Below are 25,619 nucleotides of genomic sequence, written 5' to 3'. Positions count from 1 at the left end.
TTCCAACTGGGCATTGTGTGTCCACCAACGGGCAGTGTGTGCACAGAGCCAGCTGAAGGACCTAAAGAAAGTAACCAGAATAAGGACTTTTTGTTACTTCTAAATAAAGCAGCTAATCCAATATCATGTGCTGTAAATGATCAGGATGTGCAAAGATGTGTGATGGTATCTGTGAACAGCTGGCATCGCAAAGGTAGTTCACGCAGCATCAGCGTGGCTTGCTGCTTGTCAGAACTGGAGCACACTGGCACAACATGCACGAGCATCTCTGTCACTGTCTGTGTGCTTTAGATGATGCAGCCACACGAAAAAGAAAATACTCCCTCTTTCATTTCTAAAAAAAAAAAATAATCTGGCACTTAGCAGATCCTACAATTGATGAATCTCAAATATTTTTACTAAATAAAGTAAGTACACCTGTGCTGCTCCATAGGAATTAAACAATGTAGCAGCCAGCTGCTGCTAATCAAATGCACTTGATTAACTGATGAGTTTTGCAGTTTTCTGGTCTGGAGCATTCAGGTGTGTGTTAACACAGTGCAGAGGACACGGTTTCTTTTTAATTCACATTACAGGCTCACAGACAACAGGAAGTTCTCCACAGTTATGGTCCACATGGCTGATTCAGGATGTTGTAGCAGTCCTGCACCACCTGAGGGCGCAGCAGGACAGGAGTTTATTAGAAAGTGCCAACAGAAAAGAGTCAAAAGAGAAATTTATTATGGGCTTCCATGTGAACATAATTTTTCAGTCATCTGGATTAGTCCTGCTACACCACTGCTTCTATAAAGCATTTACATGTATGTGAGCTGCGCTGTAACACATCATGCAAACATTTTGTTCTCTGTGCCGTATGTCACTCATTCTCAGAATATTCTTGGCTCAAATATAGAGACTGAAAGCATAAATAATGGGTAACTTGCACCATGTTACTGAAAACATGATGGTGATGTTATTAACATGAGAAAGTCATTTTTTCTGACACCTTTAAATCATGTGTAGTTACATGCTCAAACTCCAGCAGGAACTGTTTAAACATGATGTCAACCAGCACCATTAAAATGAGACCTCAGAGGATTTGATTGTTTGTTTGTTTTTTATTTAAAATTAGTTTATGAATACAGCAGTGATCAGAGTCCAGAGAAACCCAGACTGAAAAAAAAAGCTATAAAACACACGAGGTTGATCTCTGAGACTCACAATCTACACGCATGCTCATGAGAAGCAGTGCTGTCAACCTGTTCACCTTCCAGAGCTTTAAAGGTGCCCCCACTGACTGTAATTCATGACCTCTGAACTCACTGTGTTTTGTCTGTTCCCTGATAGTCCACCCTCACTCGGTAATCAATCAATTCAAAATGTTAGAAATCAATATTCAAAGCTGATTAATTCTTGATTCTGTTCTTCATGAACTGGTTTCTTACAGTGACCACAGCATCATTTATAAAATTACACTCCACACACTGAGACCTCAAACCAGGAGCTAAGCTGCTTCTCTGATGGCCGTACCAAGACGAGTGGCTGAAAAAGGAAGTGAGCTGCTTGCAGACTGATCTGATCCACTGAAGGACTTTATGACAGTGGTCACAGACATGTACTCACTAACAGCCTCTTTCATTTCTCTGTGGTTGCTTCAAACTTTGGTCCAGTCCAGGAAGCTCTGAACACCTGCAGGCTGTTAATGAATATATTTTTTAAATATATATTTAGCACAATTAGAGACCAGCAAAAGCTTTAATGATGCTGCTTCAACATTTTACAAAAAGCCCCCCGAATAAAATAAAATAAAAATTCTGTATCACTCATCAAATATATAGGAAAATACAAGAAGTATATACAACAACTGGAAAAGCCAACTTGCATCACAATGGACGGCTGCAGCAGCTGCCTGGAGGTTGTCAATCAACCAACAGCAACAGGAAAGAAACTTTAAATGGAACCCACGCGGTGCGCCTCTTCCTCCATAGACAGATAAAGACCAACACTGAAAGACAAACAGTAGCGGATTTAAATCAAGCAGAAAACTAAACTGGAGTAGGACAAGTTTTCAGTATGCTGTGTTCATCTGCAGCAGTGAGGGACAATTAAGGACAGTTAACCACGTACTGGCAACACTTAAACACCTGTGCATGTAAGAAAAGAAATAATTTAAAGAGGGTTCTCTCTCAGGAGCCTGATTCTCTGACAGGACTCTAAGTCCAAACCAGCTGTATTTTAGAGTTAGAGGTGACTCTGCACGGTGTTTCTAGCACTGTGCTTGTAAACAGGAACACTGAATCTAATGACAAAGGTTTTTCATTAGTCTTAAAATAAAAAGCTGATGTATCAAATTGACTTACCAGCAATAACACAGGGTATCAGCAGGAAAAGCAGCATTAGGCGTGATGAAGACTGATGCTCACTGAGTCTTACTGTCCTGTCACCGTACTTTATCTAGAAAGCATAAAGGAATTCCTCAGAGGGAGCGTCTCACTATGGGTCTGATATTTTCCAAATATTCATTCAGTGAACATCACAATTTGAAAGGGTTGCATATAATATAATATAAGGACACTTGTTTGCACTCAGTGATATGCTGCACTTGACCCAATATTGTTCAACAAACAATGACAATTAATTTTAGACTGTATTCTGCATCTCTTGGCATTGGTTTAAAGGCACCACATACTGATTTGAAAAGATCTTAAATTGCACCGTGCATGAAGCTCACTGATTAAAAAATATTTCAAGTCTTTGGAAGCAATCCTTTAAAATCATACACAAAAATATCATTTTGTGCCTAAATCATCATCACAGTACTGCACTGAGGACTTCGTAGATTGTAATGTTCTGTTATCACAATAAATTTGTATTTTTGTATTTTCATAAATAACGTCTGCCTTGGTGTTGCATGAAAGAAAGATTTACCAATAACTGGTGAAATTCTGGGCTGGGCGGGTCTTTAATCTCACAGGTGAAGGAGTCGGTGCTGTTACCGCTTTCTTTGGCTTCCATCATGCAGCTGTATTCCTTTTTGTCCTGAACGCCCCACACTGTTAACTCTCCTGTTGTCATCTCCAGTTTGTCTGCCTTTTTCTGAGAGGCCAACACAAAGATGAACTGATGTCACGCGCTTGTTTGAGTGTGATTTAAAAATGACATTACCTGCACGGTGATGCGGACGTTCTCTCCTGCCACTGTGGCAGTGAAGCCGGTGAACTCAGGGTCTGGATATTAGGAGATGTTTGTGGGGCAGGCCAAGGCTTGATTGGCTACTTTCAGAAACACGGCGCTGCTGGAAATCCTCTGAGCTGCAGGTGTGTCATAGGTGAGAGTCTGCAATGAATTTAATAATCATATAAAACATAGAATCTCTGTATGGCAGGCATGACATGGTCATGATGGTGACATCATCAGTCACCTTTTTATTTTAAACATTTGACATGTTGTCTTTGTGCTACTTTGAATCAAGTACAGCATTTAAATCTTCTAATTACAGCTTTTTTGTAATAGGTTTGTATTTAACATAATCCGGTATAATACAAGAAAAAAATTAAAATATGTTTATTGTTTTATTTCATTCTATTTTTAGACAGTACGTAGCTGCAGCCCAAAGTGTCTGATGGAGTGACACAACAAACTTGGCTCGGAAAGGACGAAGCACGCATGGGTCACAGTGGGATTCTTCCAGAGTTTGCATGTGAAAATAAGCACCAAACCACCGTGCTGCATTATTTCTTAGTGGAAGAGGAAAATGCAAGAGGAAAGAAGACATCCTGCACAAGGCTTAGCTTTGAGCAGATAAAATATACTGCATGGTGTATTTGTGGTAAACTAGGTTAACTTTGAAAGATCTTTTCTCACAGGCGGGGCACCGCATGTGTCACTTTAAATATGCTGCGGGTTCTGTGAGGTTTTCAGTTCCTCTGGTTTACAGCATGGTACTAATAACTAAACTAAACTTGGTTGTTTCCTTCCTTTGTTTCTTCCTCAAAAACAGGTTTCTCCTAATCACACAAAGAAATTCAAACTGAGCAAAGTTTTAAAAACACTTTCTGCAACATTTGCTGCTGGAGGTCCTACATAAGTTTAACACTCATTCATCACGTGTGTGTCATCACTGCGTGTACCTGATCCAGCTGCTTCTCGGTGCAACATCAGTACAGGACGGCGAAGAGAGGTAGGTGATGTTAGCGTCCCCATGGCAACTACCATCTGGGAGAAGAGCACATATGTTGACCGCACCTTTGAGATCTCTGCTGGGAATGTGGAACTTCACACTGACGCCCGTGTTTTCCCAAACAGGAGATCTGATCAGAACACACACACACACACACACACACACACACACACACACACACACACACACACACACACACACAGAAGCAGTTGCTCACATCATCATACTATGCAGAAAACTTGAGGACAGGAAGCAAGCAGCAAATAATTAAACACGTTTGCTTTAAATATGAGTATGAATCAAATCAAATGAAGGAAACTTTTAACATAACAACTGAAAACAATGAACTTCTTCAAAGCCTAAAGCAGAGGAGGCTGCAGCTAAGTTTCAGTTTTACACTCAGAGTCTGTCTGAGCACCGACACTGAGAGACAAACAGAGCGCTTCAGGACAGAGAGGCCATGCCTGCCTGTTATCGGTCTGATAACTCAGAAAATTATAAACAGATTTCAATTCAAATTTCTGGAGTTGTTGGGGGTGGTACAAGGAACAATTGATTAAGTTTTGGTGGTGATCGGGTCAAAAGTCCCAATCTCATTATACACGAAATTCAAAAATTCATATCTGTGAATTTTTCATCAATCGCGATGAAACTTGGTACTCCGGTAACAATGACTCTTGATGACACATTGACTTTTTCTATTTTAAATAAAAATACTCACAATAATACAAAGTGAGCTTAAACCCTACACAAACCCTACACAAAAATCACACACAGATACAATTCATGTCTCAGCAAATGCTGTCAAGGTACACAAACTGACAAAATATATCCAGACAACATCTGCCATCATCTGTTCATGTGGAGCACATTATAGTTCTTAAAAGCCAATAAAATAAATTTCCAGTCTTTGTGATCTACTAATTTATGATGGACTATGACAACATTGTGTGGTATGTGTTGCAGCGCAGTAACGGGACATAAAAATTTTGGGGTGGGGGAGGGATACGCTCTACTGAGTGATTTTCTAGTTCTAGATTTTTTTCAACTGTTGAAGTTAAATTGTAGAATATTATGTTTAAAATATGAGTGTGTGGAATATTTTCTAGACTTTGATTAGTTGTGTTATCTGTGCAGTGACTCACTCTTTTGGAGAACAGTCAGCGAGCGCCTGGATCTTCACCCCCGTCACATCACCGAGGTTATGACCTGATAGCTCTGCAAAAAGGGTGGAAAAGGGTGGAGTGCCATCTCCGGCTCAGGAACGAGTTCTTGCCTCAAGTGGAGGAGTTTAAGTATCTCGGGGTCTTGTTCACGAGTGATGGGAGAAGGGAACGGGAGATCGACAGGCGGATCGGGGCTGCTTCTGCAGTGATGCGGACGCTGCACCGGTCCGTCGTGGTGAAGAGGGAGCTTAGCGTAAAAGCGAAGCTCTCGATTTACCGGTCGATCTACGTTCCTACCCTCACCTATGGTCACGAGCTTTGGGTAGTGACCGAAAGAATAAGATCGCGAATACAAGCGGCAGAAATGAGTTTCCTTCGAAGGGTGGCTGGCCTCTCCCTTAGAGATAAGGTGAGGAGTGCGGCCATCCGGGAGGGGCTCGGAGTAGAGCCGCTGCTCCTCCACATCGAAAGGAGCCAGTTGAGGTGGCTCGGGCATCTGATTAGGATGCCTCCTGGCCGCCTCCTGGGTGAGGTGTTCCGTGCATGTCCCACCGGGAGGAGGCCCCGTGGTAGACCCAGGACACGCTGGAGAGATTGTGTATCTCGGCTGGCCTGGGAACACCTTGGGGTCCCTCCGGATGGGCTGGAGGAGGTGGCTGGGAAGAGGGAAGCTTGGGCTTCTCTGCTTAGGCTTCTGCCCCCGCGACCCGGCCCCGGATAAGCGGAAGAAAATGGATGGATGGATGGAGCTCTGCATGGTTTCTGCCGTACAGAGACACCACACTGGGAGTGATGGAGGAGATCTCTGGGATCTGACAGTAAAACACAAAAATAATCAGATTACAATGATTTCTCTCTGCTGACATCATAACAAGGTGTCAGAGGACCAATGAGGGTCAGACTCACAGAGAAGTTCTTCCCAGACTCCAACTTTTGGCAAACTCGGTTCTGCAGGAGGGAATGAATCCAGTACTTAGATTACAGCACTGTGCGGATAGTAGAGCTGATCTGAGACCTGCTGTGGCTAATATTAGCTCAGTTCAAAAAGTGGCTAATTTCAGTATTTTCACTTAGAAACTGAAGTGAATCCTTTTGCACTTGGTTTTTGGATAATTTGTTCCTGTTCTGCGTTTAGTGAAAGAACTCAGCATTAAAGCTGCTTTAAGTTTATGTCTCTCTCCTAAGTCCTGCATGTTGGATCCATCTCCTGCCTGCTGCACAGACAGTTATAAACTGTGTCAATCAAAGTGTTTGGAGTTTGCTAACTGATCTCATCATCGGCTGTGAATGACACGTCTCGTTGTCTGTGGCAGATAAAAACCTGAGGCTAAAATCCTCTGAAGTCTTTCTACAAATTAAAGCAATATTATTGGATTAATCTAACATTTGGAAATGTAGAACATGTGTGAAATGTGAAAACGTTTGTTAGATAAATCCATTAAAAAAAATTATAATGTCTTTATTACATCAGTGTCTCCTTGGTTAGCCCAGGAACAGCTGTTTCTGCTCCATCCACAACCAGCCTTGATGCACTGCTGACACCTGAACAAAAAACAGTCACATGGCATCATGGGACTCTGAACATGGCTCATTCAACTACCAATATGGATCATAATGTATTAAAATACATCAAAACTGTCCATTAACACAGTTTTAACCAGTTACTATATGATCAAACATTTCAGGTTTAATTTTCTTTTTCTATAACTGGGATCTGATGGTTTCATCAGTGATCTGCCTTATTAAGAATTTTCAGTCTTTTCAGCTTGATTTGTTATTCATATTAGATACACTGTAATATGAATAGTATACGAATCTTTGATTTCTTTATAATCTGAGTGGACTTACAAGACAGAACCTGGTGGTCCACTGATGTTAGAGCAGCTGATTAACCTCAGCTGTTCTGACAGGTGTGACCCAGTGACCCAGTGTCCGCAGACCCGTGCATAAAAGCGCAGCTGCTAAAAAGAGTACTATTAAAAACCGGAGTCACGCCATCTGCGCTTGAAAAAAATTTGCGCATTTACACCAGTATATGCGGTTCAACCCGTGGTGCCTTTAGGTGCACCTCGTAAATTGAGCTATCTATACTTTAACAGACTTGAATAATAAAATTTAGTGCATTTTTGTAATAGTTTGCATATTCTATACAAACTAAAGTGACACACAACATAAACAACACTATACAGGCATATTTGCATATCTCCAAGAATATCATAACCAGGTTGTTACAAGCATATACCTAGATTCAATAACATAGGTACATGGTTGTAACTGCGTGAAAAAGATCTAATCAAACTGTTATCCACAATTAACCTCAAATTCCTGTTCACCCAATCCTCAAGTACATCCTTAGTCAATCTCAAGTGAAATGGCTGTAGACATTTAAAAATTTTACAGCGTAGAAACAGAAATATGGACACAATCACTGCTGCATCAGCAGATATTCAAAAATACATAAAACATTCAAATCAAATTGTTTTCTGCAAACACCACCATATCCTCATTAAACATGTCCTCCACTACACCTGAGACCATTCTCAAGTCATATAGCTGTAGGAATGTGAAATTATGACATCTTGAAATCAAAATTTGGCCACAGTCACTTCTTCACAATGAACACCACACAAAAATTAATAGAAAATGGAAATCAAATCTCTGCAAATTCCATCACAGTTCTATTCCCTATTTCACTAGGTACCTGTTCAAAAATTAGTGTAATTACTGTATAATTTTGAGTTCCAGTCATGTGTCCCATTTGTAAGGGCAGTGTTTTCATGTTTCCCCTCCTCATGGATATTGTCATTTGTGTTGACCATTGGACTGTTATTTTCAGGGCTGTTTTTAGCATTATGTTGTTTGTCATCATAATGACTCCTGCATTTCCTTTCCTCCTGCTGTGTGGTCTCTGTTGCAATAATGAAGTTGTGCACTACAGATAGTAATAAAAAGAAAACTACAAACTATTTGGTGTGTAAGTCTCTTCATTTACTCTTGATTTGGTCTTACAAAAGCAAAGATGCAATAAAAACAAATGTTGGCACCACATATGATCACTTTTGAGTCTCATAATTATTTGAGTGATACCAAGGAACTTCAGTACCAAGGACAGCACCATGGACAGCGGCAGATCCTGAGCACAGTACACAAGCACTGTGAATTCCTTAAGGCTACAGTAAGTAGCCACTGATATTCTAGTCAAGGCTTCCATGCAGAACCACAAGATTACTCCACAGATCATGGTGTTTCCTGTCATTTATTCATTTGGTCTTTCAATTTGAAGGACCTGTATGATACACATACAGTCTACCTATCAACCTCAGCATTAAAAAGGTCATTGTTCTATACTTAGACTTGGGCTCATAGCTTGTTTGGAAACATATTTGTCTTTCCATCTGGGCATACAGCAAACTAGGTATGTATCTATCAACACATGAGAATCCATAAATATAGGGTGATCCAACAGGAGTGTCTGATGAGGGCAATAGCCAATCACAGGTCCCTAGACAAAGGTCACAGCTGCCCTTTAAATTCAGTCAAACACAGCAGATTTGAATGTTGCTCGCTAAATCACCCAACATTGTGACAACTGTAGCTATAGCTGCTGACACATTCAAAACTCAAGAATGACCAAGATAAAAGGTCAAAATCGGTGAGTTCTTTTTGTATACTTTATGTACACTAACATGTTTTGATCTCACCCTTGATTTTTGTTCAGGCCCGTGTTGTTATTTCATGAGACTGAGATTCTCCATGTGTCATGGTATATAAAATGACTATGTCTACATACTAATGTCCAGATTACATAATTATGCTTTGACCCCCAAGCTCAAACCTATTCCTTCTAGCTGCTCACAGTGCATATATGAAAACTCCAACAATTATGTAATGTCTGTTATTTGACTCTGTACTCTTTCCTACGTAGAATTGTCTTCAGGACATTTGGAAAGGTAAGACATTCCCATAACTTGGCAGTGAGACATTGGATGCATTACTTTATTTCATATCATTGGTATTCTTAAACAATGCCACCATGTCACACTTGGATGTGAAACATGGCTGTTATCTTGTCATGAAAACCACAACGTAATCTCATCTCAACAGTCCAGAAAGAGATTCATATCCTATGAGGATATTTCAGTGTATATCCAGAAACTGAAAGAATCATCTGAGAGTGTAACTAAAGAACGTCTTGGAGAAGATCACAGTTTTTGGGCAGAACTCTGTACATTCTTGGATGTGCCAAACACTCCGCCCAACAGATATCGTTTGAAAAGGGCTTACATCACAAAGATAAAGGTATGAGATTCATCTGTCTACATGTGCACTGTTATTGTTGGTTTGTGACGTGTAATTGCAGTAACATGCTGTTAACCCTCATGCCCTCCTGGGCCATTTTTGTATTTTTTTTCAACTGTTTTATAATTTGGTGATCATTTTGGCTGGATTTTTGGCATGATGTCTTGCAGGGAATCTTCTTTGTTTGTTTTCATAAATCACTTATCTTCAGACCTACTCAAAAATACCAAGGGGTCCCCTGGTAGTCAATGGCTCCATAATATAACTGGCAAAACATCAATTTTATTCATCTGCTTAAAATGGGAAAATGACTGAATCTAATGGAATGCAGTCACAATGTCAAATATCATAACTTTTCTTCAAAATGAAATGCTAACATCACAGAATGCATGTTTTTATATGGCAACTGTAAGATCCAAAACTGTAATCTCAATGTAAGTCAGCAGTTTTGGCCACAAAGGTGTCCTGAGCGAGTATCTGGCACTACATAAAAATATATTAATACAATCATTTTTGTTGCTAATCTTTGACATATCCTAGGCTCTCATCACCAATGATGCCCCATCCCCTCACATTTATTATGTGGAAACTGATTCAATTTTGTGGTGTTTTCTATTTAATTAATAATTAATATAACATGTGATTAAACTGGCATGTAAAGGGTTTAAACCCTGAAAATAATTCAGTGTTTGGTATTTTTTGAGTAGGTCTGAAGTTGAATGAGTGATTTATCACAAAAAAGCAAAAAATATTGATGTATGATTTTATAGCAGTTTTTAGGTGCTGTACATTTTTGCCACAAATGTGTCCAGGAGATATGAGGGTTAACATGCACTGCAAACTGGTAGCACCTAATTGCATTTTCCACATATCAGCCAGCAAGTGGAGACATGAGAACCTCTGCAACAGATGATGAGAAGGAGGAAGGTCAATATGAAGGCATAAAAGAGAGGATCCAAAGGAGATATCTGTTGAAAACAGGGGGAACAAACCAGATAACCTAGTTGGGGAAGGATCACATGGAGTGCAAATGGTATCCAGTGAGGAGAAAAATGAATATGAACCAGATATTCTGCACAGGCAAGAAGAGACAGAGCAGATTGAACATGCCCAGCAGGATGAAGGAGTAAGAAATCCAGCAGTTTCATCATATACAGTACTATGCAAAAGACTCTAGTGACCACTCATTTCTTTTCATATGTTGCAGGGAAATGGGTCCAAAAGAAACATGCACAAATACTTAGGATTAAAGGATATAAGGCAAAAACCTGAGTTTGTACAATTCAGACATGCTCCAAAATCCAGACTTTGTTTGTCCACCTTTATCCTCCAAGGCCTGGACTCTCTCAGGCAGCTCTCTATAATTCATCTTGAGGGACATACAAAGCTCTTTGGCTCTTGGCAGCCTTTTGATCTATGTCAAGATTTAATAGTCATTCTTAATTTTATAATTTCAGAGTCCAGGCTCTGTGGAGCCCAATCTATGACTGGCCACTGTGTTCCACTATATGTCTGGCAGATCAGTTCAAAGGCCTCATTGAATTCTCTAAAATAGTCCATCATCGATTCACAAAATGACTCTACTGACGATATTAAACAGGAACAAGCTGTGAGTGCGACGCAGCAGGTGTGAAAAGCAGCCGAAGCGACAGGAGATAAATTCAAAAAGAAGTGGAAACATTGTTCCAAAAATAGAAACCGTACGCAATAAATTCTACATGTTCCTGGCCCATTTTCATCTATGCTGCCCCGGATATTTGTGCGTAATCTAGCGATCAGCGACTGGCTGATCGCTAGATTACTGGCATGCTAGAATCTAGCATGCCAACTTTTGTGAACTCGCTGTTGGCTGTCTCAAAAGTTGCCCTTTTATTAACAATTAAATGGTTGCTGTTTGCCGCAACCAAAACAAAACAGTAACAACAACGAGACTGACTCGGATAATGACGAGAGGAAACCCGGCATGCTTGATGCTGAATTCGCCCAACTGTTCAACTCAGACACTGAAGATGAATACTGACAAATCCAGAAACTGGTCACGTCCCTCTGCACAGTCTTTCCTTCCTCTTATGGATAATGCTCCCAGCCGAAACTGCTAGAGCGGAAACATGATTTCATGTCAATCCACAAGTCTTTTAAATAAACTGAAAAGAAAATGAAGGATATCTTATTTCTCATTTCAGTTTGTTTTAGTTAGTTTTATAAATCCACAATTCAGTTTTAGAATTTTTTTTCCTTTTAATTATCGTTTATATTTATTTCAGTTACCAAAAATGTGTTTTTCAGTGTCAGTTTTCCTTAACTATAATAAGCTTGCAATAAAGGGGGAAAACAGTAGAACAGGTTGTCTTGACACCAGCATTATTAATAAACTCTTGATTGCATAATTGGTGAGAATTTTGCAAAGCCGTGATCCCACTAGAAGCTGTTGAAATTCAGCCGATTGCTTCTATGCCGTTTTTGACCATGTTTGATCCTTTTCAATTTATTTAATGATTTGTGCCACAACATAAATAAATGAATAAAAATGGAATGTTAACTTTGAAGTTTTCCTGTCAGAGCACATATGAATAATGGGAATGTGTTTAACCAAGGTTTAAGGCTGGCAATTTACACATGGGGGAAAAAATCTAAAAGAAACCAAATATTTATTTTTATTTATTTATTTATATTATTATCTGTTGTTTTTGCTGTCATGGAACTCCCGATCCAGCCCAAGGCTCTCTATGAAGACGAGGAAAAACTCCCCCAGAGGCCAGACCGACGAGGAAGAAACCTCGGGAATGGCAATTCAAAGAGAGATCCCCCTTTCCAGGGACGGCCGGTGGCATCACAGGAGCTACATGTCAGCCAACAGTTCAGTTTACATAGATACATACATTACATACATTTGTATGAATAAATATCACTGTTTAGACGACTGACTGTTTATGGACTGTAAGGGCTGGGCCGGAGTATCATGGGACCGCCCCGGTGTGTCGGTAAGAACACCTCGAGAGTCTGGATGTTGGCGAAACTTTAATAAGGATCATGCAGCACGGCTATACACAGAGCTCAGCATGTAGGGATCACAGATGCAACTTGTGGTCTAAGAGAGAAATAAGATGAACACTGGTTTGTAATGCTAATGCATACATTCACTACATATATTATCAAACACTGTATAACACACCAATAATGCAGGTAGAGTAAACTGACATTGATATCCTGTTTGTGGTCAGACATATCCATTTAACTATGAGTGGGTTGAAAAGGAATTAGTGCTCCACTGCATAACATTGTGCTCAATAAACGCTCTCATTAATATAGTTAGTTGACAGTAATGCAAACAATCACAAATGGATTAATATATAGCAGGCACAGCAAACAAATCGCTAGCTTAGCCTCTAATACTGCAAACAGCTAAGTACAAACAGGCTAATCGCTAACGTTAGCCGCCAGCGCTAACCGCGCTACATCAGCATACAACAATCAACATTAACAATGGAAACACTCACGGATCCTCAGTGACACACAATCTCGCATCTGCTACAAGGTGAGCAGCTCTGCAGTCACAGGCACTGCGAGGCTGGATTGTCTGGCGAGTCGGTGATGAGTGCTCCTAATGGCGTCTGTGTCTGTCTGCACTTGAAAGGAAAAGGGGAACGTACGGAGTACGTCGTGTGTGATCTGGGCGCATGCGCGAACTGTCGGCTGCAGCCCTTAGTCTTTCTAACACTGCCGCCCCCACATTTGATGCCAAATGTGCTCCCTAGAAAGACTGAAGTGAGCCTCCCTGCTCACGGCCCATTGACCTCCTCCTCCGGCATCTTAGGCAGCATGATGAGACGAGTGATTGGCCTGGTGTATATCTTGTCCTCGATCTGTATCTCGGCCGTCTTGACATGACCATCTGGGCCTGGGAACACTTTCACCACCTTTCCGATTCTCCATACCGATCGAGGCACCTGTGGGTCTACTACCATGACTACGGCTCCAACCATCATGTCTGGGGTAGTGGTCCTCCACTTGTTCCGTAGCTGCAGACCAGGTAAGTAGTTCTTTACGAATGCCGTCCAGAACCTGTCTGCCAGCACCTGAGAGTGCCTCCACCTCCGACGTCCAAGGAGCTCGGATTGCGGATAGACTACCTGGGGCAGGGAGCTGTCTGGCCGCCCCATCAGCAGGTAATTGGGCGTGACAGGGTCAACGCCTGCTAAATCGGCCGAAACGTAACCTAGCGGCTTAGAGTTGAGTATGGATTCAATCTCTATTAAAATGGTTCTGAGAACTTCGTTGCTCACAGTCTGAGCACCCAGAGTGGTGTACAGGGCAGACTTTACTGACCGGATCTCGCGCTCCCATGCGCCGCCGAAGTGAGGTGCCGCTGGAGGATTGAAGTGGAACGCAATCTGCTGTGTGGCTAACTGCTGCTGGAGGTCAGGACATAGGCTGGAAAAGGTGTCCCTCAGCTCCCGCTCACCTCCTCGGAAATTGGTTCCTTGGTCTGAGTACAACACTGCTGTCTTGGCTCGCCGAGCTACAAACCTCCGGAGAGCCATCAAGAAGGAGTCACAGTCAATGAAGGTAACACCTCTAGGTGTACCGCTCTGGTGGTGAGGCACTTAAAAAGTATACCCCATCGTTTCTCCGTTCTTCGGCCAACCTTCACCAGGAGCGGTCCGAAGCAGTCAATACCACAGGAGTAGAACGCTGGCTTAAACAATCTAAGCCTTGGCGGTGGTAGGTCGCCCATCCGTTGTACAGCAGGTTGGGATCTCCATCGACGGCACTCGACACACACCTGCTGGCAACGCTTTACGGCCTCACGTCCCCTTAGGATCCACACCCTGCGTCTTAACTCCGCGAAGACTCGTTCGGGCCCAGGGTGGCACAGTTTGGTGTCATACTCCTGGATGAGTAATTTGGTGGTCGGGTGACTAGGGTCAAGTACAATGGGGTGTACTGCAGCTGGATCTAATCCTTCCCCTCTACGGAGTCGTCCACCCACTCTAACGACTGCATGCGTTGTGTCGAACTCCGGAGCAAGGCAAAGGAGACGACTATTGGATGCTACGGGCTTCCCTGCCTTGAGGAGGTCATAGTCATCTGCAAAGCTCTCTTGCTGCGCCCTCCGGAAAACAAAGAATTCGGCATCCTGGTATGTACTAGCTGTAGGTGGCCCTGACAGCCCAGCCGCCCCGTGAAGCTCCTGCGCTAGTGTTTCCATCAACTCCTTCCAAGTCTTGAATAGGGACCAGTGCATACTCGGCGGATCAGTGGTGCTACTCAGACCACAGAAAGCCGAACGTCTGAGTTCAGTAGTGTCTCCCGACTCGGAGGAGTGCTGCAAAGGAAGGGTTGGCCACTCTTCCGGGGGCTAACTGCAGAAATTTGGGTCCCTGACTCCACCGGCTTGGTTCCCCTAGGTGTTGCAGGGACTTCCCCTTTGTGAGGTCATCTGCCGGATTCCGTGGGGAATCAATGTATCGCCAGGACTGGAGGTCCGTAAGCTCCTGTATCTCTGCTACCCGGGTGCCTACGAACACTTTGAAACGACACGATTCTGAATGTAGCCATGTAAGGACAGTGGTGGAGTCACTCCAAAGCACACAGTGGCGAATCTCAAGGGTGAGCTCATTCCTTAGTAGCTTGGCCAACTGTGCTCCTGTGACTGCTGCACATAGTTCGAGTCGGGGCATGGAAAGTTGCTTCCGAGGGGCAACTCTTGAGCGTGCAAGAAGGAACGCAATGCAGATCCTCCCTTTGGGATCTTCAGACCGCAGGTAAGCGACCGCTCCATACGCTTTCTCAGAGGCATCACAGAATATGTGGATGTCTCTCCTGGTTGCAGTGTGGTCCATCTCTGCCGGGGTGTAACATCGAGGCAATTGTATGTGAGGTAGGTGTTCGAGTTCACGTTCCCAGGTGCGCCAGGCGGTCAGAAGCTCTGCTGGGAGACTGGGGTCATCCCAGTCCCTCCGCCGGTCCCATAGCTGCTGGACCAGGACCTTTGCCCTTGTGGTGTAGGGTAGCAAGAATCCGAGTGGGTCGTACTGACTGGCGAGCACTCGGTAGATGTTCCGCATGGTCACCGTGTCATAGGTGATAGGCCTGTGCTTGTAACTGAAGGTGTCCGCGTCACACTGCCAGCACAGTCCTAAGGTGGACTCGCGCGCTTCCAACTTATCACATGTTAGCCATAGCTCTAGCTTCTCTGACCTGGCCTCGGCCGGGAGGTGGCTGATGCCGCCCGGCACGTTGCTCGCCCACTGCCGGATCTCAAACCCTCCACTTTGGAGAAGGTCTCTAAGGTTGTTGATCAGTTGTATGGCCTCTTGTGTGGATGGCACGCTCTGGAGGCAATTGTCCACGTAGAAGCATTTCTCTATTGAGAAGCGCTCTGTGCTTCCAGGCTTGCTGTAGTCAAAGACATGCCTCTGCAGGGCATAGGTGGCACAGCAGGGGCTGCACGTGGTACCGAAGGGCAGCACCCGCCACTCGTAGATTTCCGGCGGGTTCTCTCTTCGCATGTTGCGCCAAAGGAAGCGCAGAAGGGGCCTGTCTTCTGGTAGTAACCGCACTTGGTGAAACATGCCCTTGATGTCACCACTAACACCATACAACTGATCAACAACCTTAGAGACCTTCTCCAAAGTGGAGGGTTTGAGATCCGGCAGTGGGCGAGCAACGTGCCGGGCGGCATCAGCCACCTCCCGGCTGAGGCCAGGTCAGAGAAGCTAGAGCTATGGCTAACATGTGATAAGTTGGAAGCGCGCGAGTCCACCTTAGGACTGTGCTGGCAGTGTGACGCGGACACCTTCAGTTACAAGCACAGGCCTATCACCTATGACACGGTGACCATGCGGAACATCTACCGAGTGCTCGCCAGTCAGTACGACCCACTCGGATTCTTGCTACCCTACACCACAAGGGCAAAGGTCCTGGTCCAGCAGCTATGGGACCGGCGGAGGGACTGGGATGACCCCAGTCTCCCAGCCGAGCTTCTGACCGCCTGGCGCACCTGGGAACGTGAACTCGAACACCTACCTCACATACAATCGCCTCGATGATACACCCCGGCAGAGATGGACCACACTGCAACCAGGAGAGACATCCACATATTCTGTGATGCCTCTGAGAAAGCGTATGGAGCGGTCGCTTACCTGCGGTCTGAAGATCCCAAAGGGAGGATCTGCATTGCGTTCCTTCTTGCACGCTCAAGAGTTGCCCCTCGGAAGCAACTTTCCATGCCCCGACTCGAACTATGTGCAGCAGTCACAGGAGCACAGTTGGCCAAGCTACTAAGGAATGAGCTCACCCTTGAGATTCGCCACTGTGTGCTTTGGAGTGACTCCACCACTGTCCTTACATGGCTACATTCAGAATCGTGTCGTTTCAAAGTGTTCGTAGGCACCCGGGTAGCAGAGATACAGGAGCTTACGGACCTCCAGTCCTGGCGATACATTGATTCCCCACGGAATCCGGCAGATGACCTCACAAAGGGGAAGTCCCTGCAACACCTAGGGGAACCAAGCCGGTGGAGTCAGGGACCCAAATTTCTGCAGTTAGCCCCCGGAAGAGTGGCCAACCCTTCCTTTGCAGCACTCCTCCGAGTCGGGAGACACTACTGAACTCAGACGTTCGGCTTTCTGTGGTCTGAGTAGCACCACTGATCCGCCGAGTATGCACTGGTCCCTATTCAAGACTTGGAAGGAGTTGATGGAAACACTAGCGCAGGAGCTTCACGGGGCGGCTGGGCTGTCAGGGCCACCTACAGCTAGTACATACCAGGATGCCGAATTCTTTGTTTTCCGGAGGGCGCAGCAAGAGAGCTTTGCAGATGACTATGACCTCCTCAAGGCAGGGAAGCCCGTAGCATCCAATAGTCGTCTCCTTTGCCTTGCTCCGGAGTTCGACACAACGCATGCAGTCGTTAGAGTGGGTGGACGACTCCGTAGAGGGGAAGGATTAGATCCAGGGTCAAGTACACCCCATTGTACTTGACCCTAGTCACCCGACCGCCAAATTACTCATCCAGGAGTATGACACCAAACTGTGCCACACAGTGTTCTCTGAACCGCAGAAGGACGCCTAGTAAGGAAGGGCTCAAGGCAGGGCCAGGTAGCAGGTACTCATTTAGACTGAGGCCCTTGTATCGAAAGGAACAGTCGAATACGACTCGATTTTTCCCATTGTGTTGCACCAGGTGGTGTGGGATGTACCAGCTTTCTCCACTGGATGAGATATCTGGCCTGACTACTTTAGCAACTGTACCGGCGGCCTCCAGCTTCGCAATCTCGGCTTCATAAGCAGCTGCACTCGTGGGATCTTGTAATAGGCGTTTCTCCAAGCTCCTAAGCCTTGGCATTACTGCCTCCATGGGGGCCTGGAAGGACGGAAAGGTTTTCCTCCGAAGTAGAGGGGTTGCATACCGGGAGGTACCATGAACCTCAACGCGCTGTGTTTTGGACTCCAGGAGATCAATGGCTTGTTGGTCTTCTCGTGATCTTGTCACCTGCTTTTCGCTCCTCGATGGTAAGAGGTCGAGCTGCCAGAGCTTCTCTACATTCCTCAGCAGTTCTGCTTCTCGAGGACTGAGCGACGTGAATAAACACTGCTGAGGTGATAGCTGGAGCTCTGCCATCCGAGCCGGCCCCTGGAGAGTCCAACCAAGCCTGGTCTTTATGGCCGCAGGACCACCGGGGGGACCTAGACGCACCGGTTTGACCGGTGTAATCAAGTGAGGGTTGTCGGCCCCGATGAGCAACATAGGCCGTACCTTGTCGAAGGCTTGGAGTGGGAGGTCATGGAGGTGTTTGAACCTTCTCTTGAGTGCAGCCACAGGATAGGTGTGATCAGCTAGGCTTAGATGTTCGGCACTGAAGGCATCCTTGACCTGGAAGGTTCGGTTGGGTTGGACGGTAGATGAAACTCTGAAGGTGACGGAGGCGCCATCCAGGGTTTGTACATCCTGTCTGATGGTCCGCAGGGCTAAAGATTCTGGGTGGCCTTGGAGGCCTAGCTTATGTGCTGCTGCAGTCAGGATCATTGTGCGTTCTGAGCCATCATCTAGGACCGTGTAGGTATCAAGTGTCTGGTTCTCGTAATGAAGAAGAACCCGGATAACCTTCAAGAGGACCCGGCTGCATTCTGCTGGCCGATCAAGGTATAGCGTCTCTGTAGCCGAGCTGACCAGACAGGACCTCTCCCTTGCCTGCCTAACGTTGACCTCATGTAGTATCTGGAGGTGTTTGCCCTGACACTTGCTGCAGAGTTTCTTCAGGTCACATTGGGCCGCCTGATGTGCTCTGCCGCACTGCCAGCAGCGTCGGTTAGACTTTATCCACTGGATAACTTGGGCCTTATCAAAGGACTTAAAGGTGTTGCACTGGCTCAGGAAATGATCCTCACACTCACAATATGGGCAGTACGCGTGCTTGTTCCTTTTCTTACCTGGTGGATCAGGTTTCGACTGGGGTGGTTCTACTGGCTGCTGGTCAGGAGTAACCTCGACCCCATGCAAGATCGTGGCTGGACGAGGATTCTTGGTGTCATGCCGCTGATCCGAGCGCCGTTTCCCTTCGGGCCGAGGGTCCTGGAAGCTAGCATGGCTCTCACTATCCTGGCACCACGCCTCATATTGCAGCCAATCGGAGAAGTCGGTGAGATTGTACCCAACTCCTGATCGACGGAACGTACATCTCCGAAATTCTGATCGCAGGTCAGAGGGAAGTTTACTCAAGAGCCGCTCGACGTGGGACCCGCACTGGAGCTCTGCTATGCCTTCACGTCCAAGGGTCTGGAGCATTCCCACCAAGGCTCTCACTTGTAAAGCAAACTTCTGAAAGGCTTGGGAATCTCCTCGTCGGATGTCTGGAGCGATCATCACCGTGGCGATCTTCTTCAAGGCCAACTTATGCGGTTGACCAAATCTGTCGGTCAAGGCAGCCATCGTGTCCGAATAAGGTGTAGATGAATTCAAATAGGCATCAGCTACAAGGCGAGCCTCCTCTCGTTTGAGGTGGTCCAGGAGAATTTGGTAACAGAACAGCTCGGTGGCGTCAGGAGGTAGAAGGTTCTCCAAAGCGATCTTGAGACGGGTGAATTCACTAGGGTCTCCTTTGGCGAAGTTGGGAATGGTTGGAACGGGTCCCTGGTACGTTCTCTCTCTAAGGAAGGCGGGGGGTTGGTGTACTGGTGCAACGTGCACCATAGGGTGTGGCTCATACCTCACCTGAGGGCCTGTGGGTGCGTTCGACGGCTTGCGGGTAGCTAAGCTCGGTGGTTCGGCAAGTCTGGTTGGACTCCAGCCGGGAACCGGTTGGTGCGGGTAACCCTGAATGTAGGCCTGACTGAATGAAGATGGCTGAGGAAAATAATCACTCGGCTGATACTGGGGTGGAGGTAGCGCATGGTGTAGCTGCTCACCTGGATATTGTTGACCCACCTGTGGACAGAGGTGGGAAGTAACGAAGTACAAATACTTCGTTACTGTACTTAAGTAGATTTTTCAGCTATCTGTACTTTACTTAAGTATTTATTTTTCTGACTACCTTTTACTTTTACTCCCTACATTTTTACACAAGTATCGGTACTTTCTACTTCTTACATTTTCAAACAGACTCGTTACTTTTTAACACGTCAGAGAGAAGTTTGCATTTCCGGTCAGTGCGCAGTCAAACATCAAACGATCTGAGCCTAAACGGAGGAATAATAACACATAAGAGACAATCGTACTGGCGTATCCTCCATCATCGGGGCTGATCTCGTACAAAGGGATTAAATACGCAAACCCATATAATTAATGTATCATTTATAGCGCTATAATCGGGCCGGACCGAGTCCGTAAGTTATGCTGCAGCACATAAACAGCTTAGCTAGCGCTACTGAAGAGGAGCGAGCATGAAGGGAGTAACGTGTGGCAGGTAAATGCAACGTTTCTAAATGCTCAACAAATATCAGCAAACACACAAAGTGTGTGCAGTTTGTCACACAGTGTGTCTGCTAGCTAAAAGAAGAGCTGCTGTATTTCAGGGAGAGCAAAGAGAGAGTTCACTGAGAGATGGAGAAAGAGGACAGGAGAGGAAGAAGAGGTTAGAATTAAAGGTAAGGACTGGAAAACAAACTGAAGTATGCTGACTTTGTGTAATTCAAAGATTCTATGAAAATACTGCAGTTTAGTGTGTAATAAATAGGTTAGCTTGTTGTACTGTATTTACAGTAAAGCTCTGTGTTGGACTGGAGCACAGTGTTTGTGTTCATGGTCAGAGTTACAGGTTACATCAGTGCAGCAGAGATGAGTCTGAATCAAAGCTGCTGATGCTGAGATTCATTCACTGAATCCAAAATTTCTACAGCCTGTATGCTGTCAGTGTAGGAGATGGAGATCAGCTCAGAGAGCTGTGAAATACTGGGTTACATCTTTGTGAATTCAGTTCATCCACACAGAGCAGTAAACCTCAGAGCAGCAGCAGCAGCAGGTCAGCTGATCACAGCCTGCACACCAACATCATTTACTGGAGCTCACAATAGAAAGTTGTGATTCTTCTCCCCATGCAGAGCCACTACAGCTGATCTTAGGGTTCCTCCACCTTCTGAATCCCACTGTAACCCCTGAGTATCCTCATGTTGGTGTTTAGGTGGAGACACAGTCACCCTCTACTATGGAGGACATGGAGAATAGAGCTGTGTTTAAATTCCCTTTAACAGTTTGTGTCCTACATAACAGATTCAAGCTGAGTGCATTCATTAGGATTAAAATTTAGATTGGAATAATGTTTGCATTCTCATGTAATTTTATTTTATATTATTACAATAATATATAACGAGGTTCAGTTAGTTTTACACAAAAATAGCAGGTAGAAATGTCCTCCAAAGAACTACTTTTACTTTCTTACTTTGAGTACATTTCAGAGCCTGTACTTTTTTACTTTTACTTAAGTAGAGAAGTTGAACCAGTACTTCGACTTTTACTAAAGTATTTTTTAACATAAGTACTTGTACTTCTACTTAAGTACAGAATGTCAGTACTTTTGCCACCTCTGCCTGTGGATTCCTCAGCACGCGGCCCTCTGCTTGATCCTTGATGAGTTGTAGCTCCCGCATCATGCGGTTGATGGCGTCCATCAGGTCTTGTTCTCGTGCGGAGGTGGGGTGCTCACCAGGGCCCTGAGGATAATGACTAGCCTGAGGCGCAGGCGGTCCAAACCTCAGAGGCTGTGGTTGTAGCACCGGTTCTGCATGCGATTTCCAAGCAGACTTGGGCTGCGGGTCATGGGAGGCACCACCGGGGGGCTGACTGAACGAAATAACATTCTCATCATCATAAGCACTCAACTGCAACTTATCACTATGAGACACAGACTGTCTATATAACCCAACATGTCCATCATGAGGCACTGACTGTGCCTCCTGCTGACCAGGGCCCTCCCACGGTCTATAGAAGGCAGAAAGAGACGTCTGGTTGCTCCCAGTGGGACCGATCAGCTGTGCACTGGACCGGGAAGGGTACCATGCGTTCTCCTCAAGTGTAGGTGTCGCGGCGGATCGTCCCCCCCCCACGGGGCTCCACTCCTCTGCTGTAGACTCGGCATACTGGCTGATAGGGCTGGCGCTGGTGGGGCGGGATGCCTCCAGCGAATCATCAACACAGCTCAAAAGATCATAGGCTGTCCCCTGCCCTCCCTCCAGGAACTGTTCAATGCCCGCTGCCAGAGGAGGGCACAGAACATCCTCCAGGACCCCTCACACCCTGGACACTCCTTGTTTCAGCTACTGCCATCAGGCAGACGTTTCAGGACAATGAAGGCCAGAACAAACAGACTGAGGAACAGCTTTTATGCCAGGGCTATCATTGAACTGAACTCTGTGTGGTTTGGACAGTGATGTGGGGTGGTAGTGCTGACTGTGTGCGTGCGTTGGTGTGTATTGGGGCTAGATTCGTCTGTTAATTTACTATTGTGCACTGTATTTTAGTAATCATTTTTATCACTCATATTTTTATTATTTTATTATTTATTGTCTGAGGCACCTAGAAAGGAATGCATTTTAAATTTCGTTGTGCAACTTCTGTGTACAATGACAATAAAGATTCTGATTCTGAAAAGGAATTAGTGCTCCACTGCATAACATTGTGCTCAATAAACGCTCTCATTAATATAGTCAGTTGACAGTAATGCAAACAATCACAAATGGATTACTATATAGCAGGCACAGCAAACAAATCGCTAGCTTAGCCTCTAATACTGCAAACAGCTAAGTACAAACAGGCTAATCGCTAACGATAGCCGCCAGCGCTAACCGCGCTACATCGGCATACAACAATCAACATTAACAATGGAAACACTCACGGATCCTCAGTGACACACAATCTCGCATCTGCTACAAGGTGAGCAGCTCTGCAGTCACAGGCACTGCGAGGCTGGATTGTCTGGCGAGTCGGTGATGAGTGCTCCTAATGGCGTCTGTGTCTGTCTGCACTTGAAAGGAAAAGGGGAACGTACTGAGTACGTCGTGTGTGATCTGGGCGCATGCGCGAACTGTCGGCTGCAGCCCTTAGTCTTTCTAACAATCACATTTTGTAGAAAGGCAGCTGCCTTTCTACTTTTTACAGCCACGCTACGAAGAAGGTGGTCTTCTTATAGGTGGTAAAACACGTAAAGGCTGATAGCGTTTGACAGTGCCTGGACCAGTTTCCGGCACTGCAGTTTCAGGTTGAGGCGCAGATGTTGTCGGTGTCTCACCTTGACGTCGCCTCTCCCTTTTCAGTTCCAACTGAAGCTCCTTTACTTGATCTTTCAGACGACCGATCTCTTGCTTTTGTTCACCTTCTTCTTCAAGCAAAGATTGTAGCCATTCAGAAGTTTGTGCTGTGGTCAGAGATCTGCCATCTGCAGCGGTGTCCCTTTTCTGCTTTTCAAGATCCTTTAATAATCTTTCAATTCTTTGGTCACGTTGTTTTAGTTTTGCTGCTAAACATTCTGCTTCAAATTCAAATGCCTCCTTTTCACATTGGCTCAGGGGTAAACCTTGTAAATATTTCTTTTTCATGGCCAGGAACTTCCTCCGGAACTGTTGGAAGGCCGGGTCTATGTTGTGAGATGCGTGAGGGAAAGCCTTTTCAAAGTCTTCCGTGCAGAGAGCCAGATCCTGTTTGAAACGGTCTGGATTCAGTTCGGTCAGACGGAGTCTTTCTTCCAGCATCCTGTTGTTCCTCTTTTGGTCATTCATTGTCTCATTCAATGAAGTATGCTTATCATTTAAATCAAGCCATTGATAAAAAACTTTACAGTACTCTTCGGATACCGTGTCATTTTTTGCCTTCTCGGCTTTCAGTTCAGTCTCAAGCTTTTTAATTGTTGCTTTCCTCTCCTTGTTTTTCTGGACTTCGCTGTCAAGCAAAGCCTTCATCTTTTGGTTTCTATCCCAACTTTCTTCAAACTCGGAGACCTGAGCAGCTTTTTGTTTTTTAATGATGTCTTCCTTGTCTTGTAGTTTGTTTTCAAGACTTTCAATCATATAGTTTTTATCGCTGATTATTTCATCTACATCCTTGCATTTTTCCTTCATTTCTTGGACCTGATTTTGATGTAATTCTTCCAAAAACCCATGTTTTTTCTTGAGGTTGTTGATGATCTCATCACAATCGCGTGTGACTTCACGAGTCTCAGATCTTACTCTTTCGAGTTCCTGTTGGTGAGATTGTTTTAATTCGGCCTTTTCCTGAGCTGCCGCACTCCAGATTGCAGCTAATTGCTTTTCATATTCTGCTTGCCGTTTCTCACGATTATCTTTTTCATTTTTAAGCTGCTCTTTTATGCGAAATAACTCTGTTTCCAGCTCTTCAGTTGTTTTTTCAGCTTTGGTTTTGGGTTTGGACGCCATTTCTGTGCTCTCTGGTTTCGAGATATTTTCTCGGGTAGAAGTATGAAAATCCTGCGGCGTACTTATAGGTTTTTAACATTCAAATGCGGAAGCGCTGCTTTATTCTTCAAAGCACGTGTCTAGGATGCTGCTGACGTCAGACAGAACTTGTGGCGCGTTGGTTGTCATGGGGACGTGTATAGCGTTCGGATCGCGTGCAGGTGGTAACAGCTGGCAGAGTTAAAAGTGTGTCACGCTCACCTGCTCTCCTGATGGAGGAGAGAGGTTGTTAGCTGGGTGGCCGTAATTTCTGTTGACCGCACGCTGCGTGTACGAGCGCTCGTACACGCTGGCGTGTACGAGCGCTCGCTCGTTTGGTTTGTTTTTCCCGTTACGCTGCTGATTGTCACCCAGATTCGTGCTTGGCAGCGTATCAATGAACATCACACAAACGCGTGTGGGCTCAGCGTACTTTGTCAGGGGTGAAGGTAGCGCGTCATATAGACAGGGGCCTACTATTTCCTGTCAGGCGACTTATGGTTTGGAGTCGCTACATTATTGGTCAACAAAAAAGCTCTCTAAGGAAGCCATCGCTACCATAATCCACAACCAAAGGAATCAGGACGACGCCCACTAAGTGCGGCCACGACGCACCTCATCCACATCCACAATTTAAGCAAATTATGTGTAAAAGCAACCACTGCACACAAGGAGCTGCTGCCACTACTTCCACAAGATGAAGTTTTAAAACAAAATGAATGGTTCTCAAGTAATAAAACATGCAGACATGTTTCAAAAGGATATTCATGAATAGATCGAGGAAACTGAGTGTCATGATTCACAACTAGGGTTATAATAGTTTTGGATTTTACATTATTGTTTAGTTTTAGTTAGTTTTTACTTTTTTTCTCTAATTCAGTTAGTTTTAATTAGTTTTCAGGGTGGTTTTGCTCGTTTTTATTAGTTTTTATTTTAGGTTTATTGCTTAGTTTTAGTTTAGTTTCAGTATTAGTTTTAGTATTTTCATACTTTGTTAGGTGCGAGATTCAATGCGCAAAAGTGACTATTGTGTAATAAAAACTCAAGATACCATAATGAAATATATTCAACAACCAACAGTCACAAGACAGAAGCACTAACATGCTAAATGT

At 44.8% G+C, this 25,619-nt stretch overlaps 1 protein-coding gene across 5 annotated transcripts; it reads right to left on the bottom strand.

Moving 5' to 3' along the window:
• Positions 1 to 1,102: 1,102 nt before the first annotated feature.
• Positions 1,103 to 24,567, bottom strand: LOC115773813 (myosin-9-like). 5 transcript variants are annotated; one of them, XR_004019123.1, is made up of 5 exons: positions 5,305 to 5,498; positions 4,110 to 4,289; positions 2,908 to 3,315; positions 2,340 to 2,433; positions 1,103 to 1,984 (listed from the first exon to the last, which is right to left on the bottom strand). XR_004019123.1 is itself a non-coding variant. In XM_030720728.1 (4 exons), exon 1 carries the CDS (start codon positions 24,487 to 24,489, stop codon positions 23,224 to 23,226), a length of 1,266 nt encoding a protein of 421 aa, XP_030576588.1. In that variant the 5' UTR covers positions 24,490 to 24,567; the 3' UTR covers positions 3,145 to 3,315; positions 4,110 to 4,289; positions 21,646 to 21,904; positions 22,956 to 23,223. The 5 variants fall into 5 exon arrangements, 4 of the variants coding, with proteins under 4 accessions (XP_030576588.1, XP_030576589.1, XP_030576591.1 ...); XM_030720728.1 differs by lacking the exons at positions 1,103 to 1,984; positions 2,340 to 2,433; positions 5,305 to 5,498 and adding exons at positions 21,646 to 21,904; positions 22,956 to 24,567 and having other exon boundaries at positions 3,145 to 3,315; XM_030720729.1 differs by lacking the exons at positions 1,103 to 1,984; positions 2,340 to 2,433; positions 5,305 to 5,498 and adding an exon at positions 13,122 to 14,724 and having other exon boundaries at positions 3,145 to 3,315.
• Between the last annotated feature and the right edge of the window lie 1,052 nt (positions 24,568 to 25,619).

The sequence above is a fragment of the Archocentrus centrarchus genome, chromosome 23 (genome assembly GCF_007364275.1).
Source record: "Archocentrus centrarchus isolate MPI-CPG fArcCen1 chromosome 23, fArcCen1, whole genome shotgun sequence".
Lineage (NCBI taxonomy): Eukaryota > Metazoa > Chordata > Actinopteri > Cichliformes > Cichlidae > Archocentrus > Archocentrus centrarchus.
The sequence above is the reverse complement of the archived record's forward strand: the minus strand, read 5'-3'. Positions and strand labels throughout refer to the sequence as shown.

Coding starts and splice junctions, on each gene's coding strand:
- LOC115773813 (XM_030720728.1), bottom strand. CDS start 24,489: ATGGCGTCCAAACCCAAAACCAAAGCTGAAAAAACAACTGAAGAGCTG.